General features: G+C 41.2%; 1 protein-coding gene across 1 annotated transcript; it reads right to left on the reverse strand.

Moving 5' to 3' along the window:
• Window positions 1-1840: 1840 nt before the first annotated feature.
• foxo4 (forkhead box O4) lies at window positions 1841-9080 on the reverse strand. The gene is made up of 3 exons (XM_044363831.1): window positions 8186-9080; window positions 6088-7653; window positions 1841-5987 (listed from the first exon to the last, which is right to left on the reverse strand). The coding sequence occupies exons 1-2, from the start codon at window positions 8624-8626 to the stop codon at window positions 6118-6120; spliced, it is 1977 nt and encodes a 658-aa protein (XP_044219766.1). The 5' UTR covers window positions 8627-9080; the 3' UTR covers window positions 1841-5987; window positions 6088-6117.
• Between the last annotated feature and the right edge of the window lie 5233 nt (window positions 9081-14313).

The following is a 14313-nucleotide window of genomic DNA, read 5'->3' on the forward strand; positions in this document are numbered from 1 at the left end:
AATAAACTAACCTAAAAAAAAAAAAAAGAGAGAACAAGTGAAAAGACAAAAAAAAGTTTTTGAAAATGTGAAGAAATGTTTTCTATAAAGATGCTCTATGAAAATAACTCCTGTCTCCTGTTTTCTGTTTTACTGTCATTTCCTCCAGCATCTCTTAAAGGATCAGATGAGTGATTTTGTCCGTTTTTACAAAGCAGTCACTCAATTTTTAGGCTTATTTTGTACCACTTACACATTTGATTGAATAAGATAATCATAAATTTGCCTTTACAGAGCTTCACAGTCTGCACATCATCTATCCTTAGACCGTCTGTTCAGATAAGGAAAAGTTTCAATTGTAGATTCATTTGAAGGTGCACCTGCCTCAGTCTTGTCTCCACTTTCTAGGTGATTATAATGATCTAAACAAGCCGAAATTGATGAAAACCAGCAGCTGTCAGGGAGGGAAGAAGAATCAATGAAAACAAACAACCTTGTGGTCGGCAGTTTATAAAACTTAAAAATTAATAATTAACCTAAAATTGACGTGGTCCTTAGAGATCCTTATATAATTTTCAACCTCATCACAGTGTTTTTTTAGTTGATGGACTTGAGCAAACTATCCAGGAAGACCATGAGATGTGGTTGAAAGCTCTAGGAAAAGTCAGTGAGTGGACTTCAAGATTGTTTGGTCAAAGTACCGTCATATGTGCTGTATGTAGATACTATATTTGTCATTTACAGGTTTTTTTTTTTACACACACATTTGTCATTACCAAGTTCACTTTTTCAAACGTCTTTCACACATTTCCTTTTTACCAACGTGAAGCTCAACACAATCGTTAATCTCATATCGAAATGCACTAATGCAACCAAAACACTTCATATCAGGATGGACTCTGATACCAGATCACTCCTGACAAGAAAAGCACTTTGTCACTTGTAACACAATGACCTGAAAAGACAAAAACAACTGTCAGCATTAGAATATATTTCACTGATTACATCACAATAAAAACAACGGCACCTTTTGATTTAGATATTCAGAAGTGCCAGTGAAGTCACTGCTTTATGGCCCAGTTTGTGGTTTTTATTTTCAAATTTGTGTAGATGTAGCACAATAAAGCAAATTGCAGAACAATTTACAGTAATTTTGTTTTTTGTTAGTTCTGAACTGAAGTTTCAAGTCTGCCCCCACTCAAAATTGTGTTTTTCCTCTTCTTATCTTACTTGGATGTTTGACCTTCACTGTGCAGAAAGATGTACGTGCAGAGGTTGTTTTTCACAAGTTTCTCTGCTCACCTTAAATCTGGGTTTAAGGTGAGCACCTACAAGCAGGACTTATGACATCACAGTTAGTTTGGGCCCAATCGTGGTCCAGTATTCAACTTACACAAGTGTGATGTGGAAACATGAAACCTCCAGGGCACAAACACTGAGAGTTGAACTTTACAGTAAAGCAGGAAACACCTAACCCTAACACCAACCCAAACTTTTTTGTGGGAAAACCATATTCGACACAAATTATTCTTCCAGGCATGTTTCATGTGTTGAAATGTGTCTTTAGCAGTTGTTACAATAGTATATAAACTGTAAATAGTATAAAACAATAAATAGTATAATAGTAGTATGTAAACTGTAAATACACAGAATTTTGTTGGTGTTTGAGGTTTGAGTGAGAAAACATGTCATGTTGAGAGATCCACAGTTTAGGCTAGTGTCTGTTGTACTGGTTTTCCTGGACAGCAGCGCCCCCCAGTGGCAAACCTGCACAACTGACCTCAGTCTGTCTCCACAGACACTTGCTGCATGTTTGAAGCATCAAAAGTCAGTTACCACTTCACCAATGAATCAGACAAAGTGGGTTAAACAGTTTATTGTATTTATTTCTGCTGTTCAGAACTGTTTGTCATCTCTGGCTGACTTTACAATGTGTAAAGAAAGAAAAAGACTGAGGAGAGGTTTTTGGGGGAGAAGAAGAAAGAAAAACTATCAACATTAATCAAAAATCATAAAACATAATTGGCTTATGCACAACTCATTATTCCCTGTAAACCCCACCCACCCCTATGGAAAAAATGAAGTAAAAAAAAAAAAAACCTTGCCGAATACTAAAATACTGTATCAAATGGGGGCAATTTCAAAAATGAACATAGAGGGACTAACTGCTACTTAAAGGAAACTGAAGAAAAAATATGTAGATAATTGTAATTACATAGAGGGGAGAAACAAGGGAAGTAATAACACCACACCTGCCTTTTTTTTTCTTTTTTAAAAGGAGGCAACAGTAAACTAGAGACACGGTGCAGCACTTTCTCACAAACCATCCACCGCTTCTTTAACACGCTGCAGACTTTCCTGTCAACTGTTAATAACATCTGGACGTTAGTAAGAACACTGGAGGGGGAAGTTTGTTGCATATACAACTTTCTAAAGTAATTATGATTTCATATTATAAGAAACAAACATTTTTTCATGCAGTTTTAACAAGCTGGTCTTTTGTTTCCAGATCAAATTAAGTGACCAGGTTGGGGGATTATTATACATATTTATTTTAAAAAACAACATAAAAACAAAGAGGGGGGAAAGGACTGATTGTGTGCGAATGTCTGCCGTCGCACCAAATCAAGATCCTTGTGTTGTATACAGAAAATTCAAAAAGGCCCTGATATGCACCCATTGAGTCATGGCGTACTCTCCGAAATACGTCATAAATGACATCTAGCACCATTAAAAAATAAAAAAAAAAAACACTTGTGGAAAAAATAAAGAGTGCTTTACACAAATCAGAGGCTAACGTATTCACATAACTACAGTGAAATGATGAGTATTAAAGAGTTGAACTGCAGGGATGTGATTTCTGATCACAAAACGTTGACGTACACGACCCTCAGCGGTTATGAACAAGTCATTAAATACAAACACAAAACACATAAGAGAGGGGCGGGGGGTGGGGATATGACAAAATAAAGTTTGTCTTGCTACAGAGTAACATCATGCTATAGTGTTTTAAATATTGGCAGTCCAAAAAATAAAAAAAACAAAAATAAAAAACCCCAAGGGAGTACTGGTACTAGTACTGATATACGTGGCTACAATACATTTCTCTAAAAGGGAATTCAAATTTGAGATCAACTCTTTTATTTAAGACAGAAACGTCTCCAGGAGAACAAAACAAGATGTGTTGGTTTCCAGTCTGTCGCAACAGAAAATATGTAAAATAAATATTTCTTTTTGCTATTGTCACGTGATCTGATTACGTCCGTGCAGACTTGTTTTCCTGCTGTTATTCTTCCGAGCGACCCTGAGAGGTAACGGTTGTATTAGTCTCGTTTTGAGATGAGAATTCGGCGGCAGGTTGAAAAGTGGAACGATAAAGGTCATCTTTTACTGTGCCACGTTTCAGCGCAGATTTTTCTTTAAAAATAAAACTTCGATTTACAATTAGAGGTGCAGTGTGTAGAATTTAGTGGCATCTAACAGAACGGAACATAATATTCATGAGTATGTTTTAATCAGTGTCTAATCACCTGAAAATAAGAATCGTTGTGTTTTCGTTACCTTAGAATGAGCCTTTATATCTACATCATGGATGTATACAGAGAACTGGATACAGCATCGGAGGCAGGGCTCCGTTCTTTCCTATCGAAGTTACTCAGTGGTGCACGAAGCCAAAAAAGTTCAACTTTTTCTGCATCTGAGCTGTCTACTCCCGGTTTAGCCCTCCGCTAACCTGAACGGGGTTAAACATTTGAATCGTGCAGCTCTTCTAAACTTCCCTAATGTTATCAGACCAAATAGATCAAATTCTGATAGTGAAACAAGTCAAAAATATGTATCCGCTGATTTATAGACGTCTTTTTCACAATGTAAGTCTCTGGGAAAAAGTCTTTTTGGGTCCAAAAGCATCATGTGACGTAATTTACGCAGTTTGGCCACTATGTCAAGTTGGCTTCAAAGCCCGGCACTGTTCCTGGAGGCTTAATCTACAGAGGGAGCAGATCCTCTTCCACAAAACCCGCCATGTGTCTACAGTAGCCTACAGTGGACAAATCAATCTCTAGAGAGGGCCTTTCACGTTTTTCATGGCCACCGTAGGTTCTCCTACACGTTGGGAAGGGGAGGGAGACGGCATTCAGTTTGTTGCAATCTGCAGCCTCACCACTAGATGCCACTAAATCTTACATACTGGTCCTTTAATGCAGAAAAGCCAAAAGAAAATAAAAACCTTATGAGGCAGATCACTGGGAATTTTAGTTACAATGGTCAAGTATTGATGCACTTTGCCTCAATTGTCTTTGACAGTCAGATTTCATGTTACAGGCATCTTTTGCAAAGCTTATGTACACTGAGATACTGTGTCAGGCCCAAGCGCTCCCTAAATGCCATGCAAATGCAAATATTAGTGTTCCTTTGGTTATGTAAAAAAATCTACATGCATCTCATCCTTTACAAAAATAAACGTATAGAAAATTACCGTTAAAAATTATCTGAAAATGCTTCCTCCAATGTAAAAAAAAATCACTTGTCATTAGTAATATATCCATATGTATTAATATCTCATTTATTACCTCCATCTAAATTGTATATTAAAACTATGATCAAATATATTCTTTTTTTGTACTTCTCACACAGTGAATTAATTTCTTTCAAGTTAGTACTGAATAATTATAAAGTGTGAGAGGATATTCTGACATCCCTCGACCAACCCCGTCCCCGACAAAATATCAGGAAAATGTTAAATAGCAAAACCTTCAAGAAGTGATTCTCAAATTTCCTTCAAGATTTCATCTCGTTCTCCTGATAATTCTGCATAGCGTGTTGTTTACATACATGTGCAACGTGTGCATTACATGTTAACAGGATCTTAAACTCTCTTTTAAATGAAATGGTATAACCTCATGTGGATGTATTCTCCTAGTTTGGGGTCCCTGTGTAGCAGGAAACCTAAGTGCTTTGAAAATGCACAGGTTCAATGAAGAAAAAAAAAAATCAGGTAGACCATTCGACAGTGGATGTGTACTGCTGTCTAAGACAAAATAATACTTGGCCAACCAATCACTTGTTGGCAAATAAATTTACCCTTGAATGCCCCGTGTATAAATTCAAAAATCACATTTCTTCATTTTGTTAGTTTAACTGCACATCAGGGATTAAAAAAAGAAAAAAAAGAAAAAAAAACACCCTCTAACTGACATCTACCTATCACTTTAACACACTGGATTGAAGTCAAAAAAATGCCAAACTGCAAATACATACCCACTTCCTGTCGAATCACCAAATTTCATTGGAGAAAAAATATGCATCTTATATCTTTTACCTTCTCTCTCGAGCGAGAGAGAAAAATTCAATCGTACATGTGATCGATCGATCGCAGTCACAAAGATGTGTAGCCATCGCTGTGAAATCAAACGTTTTACACCTCGAGTCGTCCAGTCTTTTACCTTCCACCTGTTCACAAGTCTCAAACTTGTTCTCTTTGCGCCTCATCCTGATGATCCGACAGCATTTGGTCCGGCAGTTCACGCGAGACGAGCGACGATGGAAAAAACTGGCCATTTCTCCATCGAGTCTTCAATCCCAAAGCCATCGAGATCACGGGTACCGTATCCACCATAAAGCTATTCTGGTGTAACATCATTACAATGTGAACTCCCGGCGGAGGGGAGTTGCTGATTTGTCTTTTCACTCTAAAACATTATGTCACACATCTTTAAAAAAATCATCAGTTCGGATTAAAAGAAAAAAAAAAAAGGCTAGCAGCCAAAATGTTGCAAGTGTTACAAAAAAACAAAATGTGTGAAAATGAAAAATGTGTGCATAGTAGCCTGAATCTCCTCCCTGTCTCCTCTGCATGTCTTGGCACATGACATGAGTGAGGTCTGGTTCTGTCTTTAAAGTTCCAAGAGAAACATTGGATTTGAAAATAGTACGTTCAGCCAGCAGGGAGGAGAAATGCACCGGTCATGTTGTGGTTTTGTGAGGTTATCTTGATTGGAGATCAGTTCCTGCAAGACAAGATGATAAAAAAGGATCATTAAATAAATTAATTTAATTAATAATTTGAGCGATTTTTGTGATGAAAGACGCTGAGAGCGATCGGTGTACCTGGCTAACTCTGTGCGGTCAGCTGAGAAATTAGCTCGGCACCCAGTTGTGAGCGGAGCCCTGTGTGGTGGCCGGGCCGGCGTAGCCTTGGCCTCCAGGCAGTATGGGGTCAAAGTTGAAATCAATGCCATCTCCGTCCATGAGGTCACTGTTGATGATGTAGTCCACGTCACAATCCAGGTTTTCAGTGAACATGTCAATGTCCAAGTCTGTGGGCAGGCGGTCCTGACCGGTCTGGAAACAGGACGGAGCGCCGAACTGAGCCATCCCCTGCAGGCTCGCGCCGGGATTGGCGGAGGCGACTCCGTGGTGGGGGCCCACGGCCGGCACTGTGGCATGCTGGGCTTTGAGAGCAGAGAGCTGTGACGGGTCCTGAGACATACCTGAGAGGATCATCCCCAACCCCATCTGAGAGTGATGCTGGTGTTGCTGGTGTTGCTGGTGTTGCTGTTGTTGCGGCTGCTGAGGCTGCTGGTGCTGCTGGTGGTGAAGGTGGTGCTGCTGCGGCTGCATCTGAGCCTGCAGCGCCATCGGTGCCACCGCGTTTGGCTCGAGGCCTTTACCCATCAGCAGCTGATTAGGTTTGGACCTCACGCCCACCACGGATGAGCCCAGGCCCATCAAGCCCACCCCTCCGGGACTGGGCATGAGAGGATCCACCTGGGTCATCATGACATCACTCGGGGGAGGGGAGTCGGAGGTGAGCAGCGCCTCCAGGCTGGAAGGCACGTGGGTGCTGTAGTGGCTGCTCCCACGAGAGCCGGAGCTGGACATGGGGTTGAAGAGGGAGTTGCTGAAAGTCGACGGCTCTTTGCTGCTGGGTCCGCACTGCGAGACAGAGGCCTGGGTCCCGGTGTGAGTGGGGGGCTGCGGGAGGCTGGAGGGTTGCAGCTGATGGAAGGAGGAGAAGCTGGAGCCACGAGGCAGCAGGGTGGAGGCAGAGGGCAGTGGGGTTGGAGGTGCTGGCGGGGCTGTGCTGGGACTGGCCCCTCCCTGCTGCCCGGTCATCAGAGTCAGGCCGTCGATCAGATCCAGCTCCTCCATGAGGGTCTCGGTGAGGGTTGGGGTTAAGCTGCTGGCAGTGTATCTTCCCAGCAGCCCGTCCTCAGGCAGGTTGTCGTCGTCCTCCTGACCCGGAGCGATGGGGGACAGACGTCCGCTCAGGGTGCTGGCATTAGAGCTTGTGCGTGGGCGGAAGGTAGTCCACATGTCGGTGTCGTCCAGACTGCCGCGGGACGAGGGGCTGCTGCTGTTGACCCCCCACTTGGGAAACTGCTGAGACGAATTAGGGCTGTCTGCACCAGCTGAACCCGTGCTGCCGTCACCCTGCAGCGCCCCGCCGGCACCCCCGAGGCCTGCTGCCCCCGCCTGCTTCTTGGTCTGCTTGGCCCTCATGCGGCTCTTCAGCAGCTTGCTGCTGTTGTCCATGGAGGCGGCCCGGCGGCGAGGAGCTTTCCCGGTTTTTCCTCCCTCCGGGTTGAGCATCCACCAGGAGCTCTTGCCTGTTGATTCATTGTGTACCCTCAAGAACTTGTTGTGGAGTGATAGGTTGTGGCGGATTGAATTCTGAAAACGGAGAGAGAGAGAAAAAAGGTATTTATGAAAAATGTAGATCTGTAGATTAAGATTTGGCTTCATTTAAACATTGTTTCACTTGTAAATGAATCACAGCTACTCTTTATTGGTAAATGAATTTGTATTTTCTGGAAATGTGAGAGAATATTGTGGTTTAAACTTTTGTTACTGGTCCCCAACTAATATTAACAAAACTTTTACCAGGTCAGATTTATTCCAGCATATAAATGACTGTCTGCTGAAAAAGTTTGACTTCTTATCATCATGCAGTCCCATATAAAAAACACTGAGCTAATTTTTATAGGAAGTGATTTTTTACACCTAAAAAATGATACTTAATGACATACTTAAATAACAGGTCACATTTTCTTTTTTCCCTCATATTGTTCAACCTAAGTCGGATAGTCATTGACAAACCAGTGCTTCTATGATGTAACGTATGGTAAATCATACAAAACTATGACTTTCTAGCACTTCCAGCACTTTGATGCCACTCCCATCATGAGAGTCCACCTGTATTTACCTTCCAACCAGCTGAGCTGTTGCTGTCCCCTTTGTCTCTGAAGTACGGCACTGTCTTCACCATCCACTCATAGATCTGCGCCAGAGTCAGCCTCTTCTCAGGTGAGTTCTCGATGGCCTGGCTAATCAGATCCGCGTAGCTCTGGTTCCCCCACGCGTTGCGTCGAGATGATCCCTTGCGGGGTGTCGCTCCGGCTCCGCCCACGCCGGCCACGACCCCGCCCTCGGCCGCCGCCGCCGCCTTCTCGGGCTCGGACGTGATTTGCTGCGGCTCGGGCTTGTCCTCGTCGGCGGGCGGGGTCCCGGCCGCGGATTCGGTGCCGTCCGCCCCCTCCGGTTTGACAGCCGAGATGTCGGGTCTAGGGAGCGGCCACGTGCAGGACCGGGGTCTGCTCTGCGGCTCGAAATCTGGGTCAATTGGGGGCACCGAGGACTCCTCCATGGCGATCCTCTTGAACTTCCACTCAACCGCAAATATCTGAACCACTTAAAACATTTACCTTTAAAAAAAACAGTTAATTAATATCGAGCGAGTGATGCGTTCAAAGACTCTCCCGACACAAAAACAATATGCTTCACCCACTGCGGGGGTGTAAACAGTGGGGCCGAGAAAAGAGACGTAATAATCTGGACACACCAATAGCTTCGGTTAATCCTCAGATTGGAGATTAGGGAACCCAAATAATCTCCTTAATAGTAACTATCATAAACCTTCCGATTTATATAGCATGAAGGAGGGCTGGGATGACAGTCCCTTTGTTTGAATGAAATAAAAACAAAAGTGGCAGAGTGGCAAAGAGCACCAAAACATCTGGATCTACAGAAGTTTTGGCTCAACTGAGAATGAATAACAAAATCCTAAATGTATATGGATATAAGATAATGCCATTCCTGTTAATAAACACTTAATTTATATATATATACATATATATATATATGTCAAAAGGGTAAATGTCAAAAAAGTGTAGTTTAAACTGTCTGGAAAAAGTAGACAATAATTTAAGAATAAAATTAATCAATTATGGGGTTTTTTGTACCAAATTTGTCAAATCATACATCTTTTTTTCTTTTTTTTTTTTTTAAATTCAACCCGAGGATATTTACTGTAAAGCTATGAAGGCAACAAACAGGGATTAGCTGTTACAAAGGAGCTTCTGAGGAGAGCCTCCACTTGTAAACAACGTGATGTCTGGGCTCGCCACAAGCCAAAAAACCTCGACACAAACTTTTTTTAAAAATAAAATTCCCCCCAAAACAGTCACAGATCAGTCCAGTGAAGCAAAGTCAAGTGTAAAAACGTGCAACGGCTGATTATCCGAGCAACGGTTTTGTTCTCCAACTGCCAGAAAAGTGTAAAAACAGTAAGTTAATGAGTCTTTGGCCTCTATTTTGATCCGCTGTAACTGTCCGACCAAAGAGATTTCAAGCGAAGGGAAAAAGGAGGTATAGTCTGAAAAAAACGTAACTGTATAATAGTGTTTAAATTGATTTTTTTTAAAGTGAGGAGATGTGCGTAAGAAAAGTCCGTGCTTCAGGTCTGCACGATCCGCCACATTGCGGCCGGGCGCATGTCACCATCTGCCATGTTTCTCCTCTCCTGCCGCGGCACACGATGCTCGAAGAGGCGGCTATAAAACCCTCCTCGACCGGGGCCCGCAGCTCCGCGGGGCGAAGATCCGCGGTCTCGGTAAACACACTACAAAGCGAATTCCCGAGTGTTTGGTGAAGTTGAGTCGTCTCAGAGGTATGTCGGCTCCCACTCGCCGCACTTTGAAAACAGCACGATAGCCACCGTAACGTTAGCTGGGTTAAGCTCCCTGCTACTCCAGAGTTTACAATCCGTGGAAAAGTCCGTGAAAAGCCTCCGTTAACTCCCCTCAAGTAGCCGTTTTTAATCAGCGGTTAGTTCGGTAAAACTTCCTGTCGTTGTGGTTGTCCAAATATTCACTCCTTCAGTGTCTTTTTGACTTGTTTTGTTTTGTTTTTGTTTTTACTCGAGGCGAAGACTCCCTTCTGACGTCTGTTTACCACTGTCAGGCAACGCATTCTGCGCATGCGCCAAGTGGGCTTCTGGGAAACAGAGTCATTCATGTGACAGCACAGGCGTAAACAGCAAGGAGGAGACTTGTACCTGTATGGAGCATTATGTAACAGTTTACGAAAGTGTACTAAGTCCCAGGTACACTTAGGGCATTTAAGGTATTACTGGTAATTAGAGCACCGGTGCTAATAATACTCACAATAACACAACAACAAGTTAAACTACAAAACAACATTTATTAATGATAATAATAATTATTATGAAGATGTAATTATATATTATTAATTATTAATCAAAGTTATTGGACTTTTTAGCAATACACTCACAGAGCACTTTATTGGGAACACCTATGCAATATAACACAATCCAAATGTACAGCTCTGCCATATTATGAAGCTTATACATTCTCAGTTTTTGTTGACATTGTCAGAAAGGTGATGATTCTACTTTATTCTTTATTATTGAGGTCATAGTGGGTGGTGGTGATGTACTGGAGTATTTTATACTGAAAAGTGTTCATAATATTTTGCCCCCATCATACATGTTAATTAGGTGTACAAAATATTAGGAACACTTTTCGATATAATAATATAATGATAAGCATAAAGTAGAACTATGTCAACAAAAAGTGAAATTGCATAAGCTTCGTTTATGGCAGAGCTGTTGTATTGGATTGCATTAGATTGCTTAGGTGTTCCTAATAAAGTTCTCGGTGAGTCTATATAGTATGTGTAGTATAATCAAGGCCTGCAGGAGAGTTTCCCATTTTGCCTGGTTGGTAATCCGGTTTTGCGATTTGATAGAAGTTCATTACTGACTTCTGGAACAGTATGTGTGACAAAATAAGGTAAATGGACCTTTGAGATAAGATTATTTTGTCACACATTCAATAATGTGATGACGTCTGAAGTCTGAATGCAGTCACAGTTTAATTCATCAGAGACTCTGTCCTCCGATGATCTAAGTCCCATAAACAAGTTGTTGAATTGTATTGACAATATCAATGACTGAATATCCACAATTTTTTCTACAGTTGAATAATAATAAGATGGAATACTTGTAGTAGGCCCTCAAAAACAGAGACAGAAAATATATTCACATTTAGATTCACTGTCTCTAAAATATAGTGAGCAGGTCAGGAGCCTTGCAGTCATTGCTGATGCTGAAAGTCATGTCAATATCATAACTAGAACAGTTTTCGATCACTGAAAGAATATATCCAAAGTTAGAGGGTTCAAGCAGATTCTGAAAAACTGGTCCATGCATTCATCTCTAGCAGACTGGACTACTGTAATGCTCTTTAGGCTGGACGACCATAACAGACAGTCTCAAGGCTGCAGCTCATTCAGAACACAGCAGCTTACACAAACACACAAATACGAACATATTACACCGTTTCTTAAATCTCTTCACTGGCTCCCAGTACAGCACAGAATCAACTTTAAAATTCTGCCAAATGTCTATAAAGCACTCAATGGTTTGGGTCCCCAGTATATTACTGACCTGCTCATTGACTGCAGTCCAACCAGACCCCTCAGGTCAACTGGTAGCTGTTGTCTAACTGTGACCCAGAATAAGATCCAGGTCTTCAGAGGGAGCTTTTAGTTATTTTGGTCCTGCTCTCTGGAGCAAACTACCAGATGAGCCTGAGATCAGTCACCACTGTTCCCACGTTTAAAAGAAAACTTAAAACCTTTCTGTTTTCTCAGGCTTAAGACGAGTCAATTTCTTACCTGAGTGTTTTTCAAGTTTTTATCGTTTTTCTTTTTTCTTTTTATTATTATTATTTTTTGTGTGAGTGAATGAGTGTGTGTGTGTGTGTGTGTGTGTGTGTGTGTGTGTGTGTGTGTGTGTGTGTGTGTGTGTGTGTGTGTGTGTGTGTGTGTGTGCACATTATTTGGTGTTTCATATCTGTATTTTTAAACTTTGCTTTAAAACGGTTTTAACATGTTGATCAATTGCTTTTATGCTGATGTGAAGCACCTTGGACTGCCATTGTGTATGAAATGTGCTATACAAATAAAATTGACTTGACTACTGGTGTTTTAAAACATGACACAGATTCTGATATCTTGAAAATGTTTCTGAGTGAGGCAATAGACTCCAGAAATACCTGCCAAGGAATTTACTGAAGAAAATAGAAAAGTAGTTTTTAGCATATTAAAAAGAGGTCTGTCTTGTTTTGGATTTTTAAGTGTGTTGATCTTAAGTGTGTTCATCCAGATTGCATAGATCTAGGTGATGACATTAAAACTTAACATTTGATTAAAACATTTTGTCTTAACATGTCTGTGCAACTAACGTATTATTAGTTTATTATTGCAGTCATACCAAACATACCAATGTTTCAGAACTGGCAGAGTTCTTATTGATCTTCTGTGTGTGTGTGTTTTTTTTTGGTTCCAAGGCCTTTAAATGACAATAATCTAATTAACAGTGAAATGACATGTGCAACACATGTGGTTAATTAGCCTGTAACTTCAGCAAAGGTTTTCTTAATCATTCAGTGAAGTGTTTTCTCAGTAAGGTTAATATGTTTGATTTGTCTTGCTTTGTCATGCTTTAGCCTCTGCGTAGCTGTTGTGTGATGATTTATTTGCCCAGTTTCACAATTAATCCTATTTTATTCCAACTACCTGTGATATTCATTATCCTGAAATGGGTTCCTGCCAAACTCCATCTATACTGCACTCAGTCTCCATCTCTAACATCCACCTTTGAATCCTGCACCTGCACTGTTCCTCATTAGCAGGTGTGACTGAGGAAGAGGCCGGCGTCCCGTGGAAAAATGCCTCTGTGGCTCCTGGTCACTGTCAACCAGAGTGCAGTTGTCTGTTGCTCATGATGTACATGACTCACCGGATTGCTCTTGGTGGGGGACCAACATCGGGAACAAGAGTGCATGTGTTGTCTGCAGGTAACCAGGCAGCAGGCTGATCCCAACACAGTACTGTGCTTTCCTGTTGCAGTGAGCTCCTCCACAGCTTGTGCTATGCTGGGTTTGACTTCCACATGAAGTGATATCTGAACCTTCATCACTGGCTGGAAGTGCACTTTGGATGAAAATGAGAAGTTAGCTTTAGATGTGACCTACAAGCTTAAGCTGCAACATTTTTATTCATGTTAAACCAAACATAAACTATATTTGTTATGCTGAAGGGATTATAAAGTGTAATTTAGCTGTTTAAATAGACTGAAGGCTTTCTTTAGGATGATCAGAAAGCTGAAAAAAGCAGAGGAGTTTCGGTCCTTCAGCTCATATTAAAAGATTGTTACGGCCCCTGCCTAACCTACCTTAAAGGTATTTTTGCTGGTGTGGTTATGAGTTATTGTTAAATTCTTTTGTTCATAAACGTATCTGGAAGAATGTGGGTGTGGCAGCCAGATTCAGAGCACCTGGGCCAAATGCTCCCATAGATCACTGTTCACACATTCACACTTATATTACTGATGTTACTGACTGACACACTCCATGTTTGTAGTTATTTCTTCAGTTGTTTACTTTATTCTAATAAATATCTTTAATTTACTGCCATTCGTTGTGTCCGTTCCCATATTTGTCATGGCGTAGGAGCCAAGTTATGACAAGATGCACATGAAAAGACTCAAAAGGAGCTCTTCAGCCTATCCTGAACTGTTTTTAACCTCTGTTTTAATCACTTGGTTCACCGACACAGCTAGTGTTGCACAATCCTAAAATGTGATATTTGATAACCTGGTTGAGCAGGAAATTTCACATGAAATAAAATGCTCCAAGTGTGTTGAACATTAAGGGTTTTTGGTCTGAACACCCCACCTGTTTGCTCTATTGTTAATTGTCACAAACAATTCACAATAAGTATAGTTCTACATGAACTATACTCCACTGACACTGACAAGAACACAAGTTGATGTTCATTTAATACAACTTTATTTATTTCGAGGGGCAGCTGTGTTATAGGCAACATTGGAAAAGACACCTTTTTTGGTGATATCAGTTGAATTAAAATGTGTTTTTATGGTAACCAGTGTTTTCAAGAATAGTTTTGGTGATTAGGTTTTGTTTTTGTACATACTGTACTCTAAGCTACTTGTCCCAAAGTATATGT

Source organism: Thunnus albacares, chromosome 10, assembly GCF_914725855.1.
Source record: "Thunnus albacares chromosome 10, fThuAlb1.1, whole genome shotgun sequence".
NCBI classification, from domain to species: Eukaryota; Metazoa; Chordata; class Actinopteri; order Scombriformes; family Scombridae; genus Thunnus; species Thunnus albacares.

Coding starts and splice junctions, on each gene's coding strand:
- foxo4 (XM_044363831.1), bottom strand. CDS start 8,626: ATGGAGGAGTCCTCGGTGCCCCCAATTGACCCAGATTTCGAGCCGCAG. Junction 7,654..8,185: donor ACAGCTCAGCTGGTTGGAAG/GTAAATACAGGT, acceptor CTCCGTTTTCAG/AATTCAATCCGCCACAACCT.